Genomic DNA, 2598 nt, shown 5'->3' with positions numbered 1-2598 from the left:
CAGAGGAACCGGGCCGACCCCTCGGCTCCGTCTGAAGCTTTTGGACTGGCGTCGGTCAAGTTCGATGCTCCCTCATATTCATCTCAACATCCTGACGCTCCCTGGGGGGGACAGACATATAGACATGCAGACAGACACGCACGCACACAGGGACACAGGAGGAGACCCATGTGTACCTTCTGTGGGCCATAGGTAAGGTTCCTTGAGTGTTTGAAGGCCCTCCCCGGGAATGGCGGTCTTTCTCCCCTGCCACTCCCTGCTGGTGACCATGATCCTCCACCCACCCTTTCCTCCACCCACATATTAAATTAATCTGTGCGCGCTGGCCAGTGCTCTCAGCGTGCTTGGTGCAGGGGCGGGGTGCAAGGAGCCGCCAGTGGAAATAAAGGAGACAAGTGTAGTGACCAGACCACCACAGAAATATGATGGGGCAGTGGGGTGAGCCTTTACGCCAGGATGCCCAGACGTCTGTGCCAAGCATGGTGGGACGTGGCTTCGTTGGGACCAAATGGAAGGCGGTGCTAGGAGACCTGAGGGTGGGGCTCATGGCCACGGAATGACAGATCCCACAAGTGCAGCGGCTGAGCCGGCTTTGCTTCTCCAGTTCTGCTCATGGACGCTGCCGGCCCCGCCTGCCTCAGGCTTCCCCAGGCAGAACCCGTTTGGCACTGCCCTTGTCCAGGCGCCCTGTGTCACGGTGAGGCCCTTTTGACCGGCGGTCACGGCCTCTGAGAGTTCCTCTGAGCCTCAGGGTCTCCACGGGTGCAGCCCAGGTCCCAGGTGGCCCCACGGCGCACATTTCAGCACCCACACCCTGCGCCCCTCACCTGTCCTCTGCTCGGTTCCCTCTCCTGGAGCCTTCTTCCTCACATAGTACTGCAGGGGGTTGCGCCACAGGTCGTCCCGGATGATCTGGCAGGGGAAACGGGGCAGGGCACAGAGGTCCATCCCAAGCGGCCGGGGAACCCAGCGGCGTCCTTCACGCTCTCGGCCACTGGACCCCACCTCAGCTATCCTGCTAGACCCGGCAAAGCTGTGGTCCGAGAACCAGTTGAAGAAGTTAGGACTGGTGTTGTGTTGCCTGCGACTGTAGGCCTCCCGTTCCTATTTCTGGTGCCACTGGATGGGAGTGGAATGAGACAGCCTGTACCCTGCAGGAAGACGGGTATGCGAGAAGGCGCTGGCTATCGAATCGGGTTCGACCCTCCCTCCTGCACGTGCGGCCGCCCATCCAGGCGGCGGCCTCTCACCAGCAGCACTGAGGACATACTCCTTCACAACGACTTCGTTCCGGAAGTAGGGGTTCTTGCGAAAGAAGAGCAGGATCTTGCGGCAATCGCGGGGAAACCTCAGTTCCTCCACCTGCCGGGCGGTAGAGTGGGGGAGACGGGGGTGATATCTCCGCGTCCTGACTTCGGGGATGGATCACTTTGGCTACGCCCTCCTGTCCCGTCACCCGCCCCGGCCTCAGGGTGCTGGGCCAGACCTTCAAATCCGTCATGTAGCCAAGGAGGCCTTCATCTTGCTTCCTGATCATGGCTGACATCTGGGGGTGGTTCACAAACTGCTTTAAGTCAAGGACCCTGCGAGGGCTGGAGATGAAAGAGCTACAACAACAGAGCAAGTCTGGACAGCAGCCGGCCACTGTCTCCCCTCCACTCCCCAGGATGCCTTTGCTTTCTTTTGGTGGTCTGATTGCAGAATCTATGCCTTTGGGGACTAGGCTGAACAAGAGTGGTGAGAGTGGACATCCCTGTCGTGGCCCTGGCCTTTTCCTTAGGGGAAAATCTCTCAGTTGTGCCCCATTGAGGAGAATATTTGCTGTTGGTCTTTCATATGTGGCCTTAATGATGTTGAGGTGTGTGCCCCCTACCCATGTTGTTGAGCGCTTTTATCAAGGAAGGATGCTGTATTTGGTCAAATGTTTTTTCTGCAGCTGAGGAAAGGACCATATGGTGCTTCTCCTTCCTTTCAGTAATGGTTTGGATCCCGTGGATAGAATTGGAGATGTTGAGCCATCCCTTCAGGCCAGGAATACATTTCACCTGATCGTGGAGAAGCATCCTCTTATTCAGGATCCATGGAACCAGTATCTTGTTGAGAATTTCTGCATGCATGGGCCTCAGGGTTAGTGGCCTATAATTCTGCTTTCCTGGGTTGGGGGTGTTTGTCTGGTTTGGGGATCAAGGTAATGCTGGCCTCATTGAATGAGGTTGGGAGGTTTCCTTCCATTTCTATCTTGGAACAGGTTCAAAAGACTAGGGATTCATTCTCCTTGCAATGTTTTGGCAAATTGCCCTAGAAGCCATGTGGCTCTGGACTCTTTGTTGGGTGGGAGATTTTGGATTACTGCTTCCAGTTCTTTGCTGGTTATGGGTCTGTTCAGATTTTCTCTTTCTCCCTGCTCCAGTTTTGAGCATTTGTATGTTTCTAGGAATTTTGTCCCCTTACTCCTGATTGCTTAATTTGTGGGCATATCATTGGTCCTCATTTTCTCTTTGAATGGTGTTGGTGGTGATGTCTGCTCTTTCATTCAGGAGTGTATTGATTGGAGTCCTTGGTCTGTTCTTGATGAGAAGCCTGCCCAGGGCTTTACCA

General features: G+C 55.3%; 1 protein-coding gene across 1 annotated transcript; it reads right to left on the bottom strand.

Moving 5' to 3' along the window:
- Positions 1-827: 827 nt before the first annotated feature.
- On the bottom strand, positions 828-2117 carry LOC123323758 (the record flags this gene model as incomplete). Its single annotated transcript, XM_044912235.1, is given in 5 exon segments — positions 828-912; positions 1006-1151; positions 1251-1362; positions 1487-1719; positions 1874-2117. Coding segments are annotated over 5 exon segments (820 nt in total), but the record flags the coding sequence as incomplete, so codon positions are not given.
- Positions 2118-2598: the final 481 nt, after the last annotated feature.

Source organism: Neomonachus schauinslandi, unplaced genomic scaffold, assembly GCF_002201575.2.
Source record: "Neomonachus schauinslandi unplaced genomic scaffold, ASM220157v2 HiC_scaffold_684, whole genome shotgun sequence".
NCBI lineage: Eukaryota > Metazoa > Chordata > Mammalia > Carnivora > Phocidae > Neomonachus > Neomonachus schauinslandi.
Note: the sequence above shows the minus strand (reverse complement) of the source record. Positions and strands in the feature narration are given on the sequence as shown.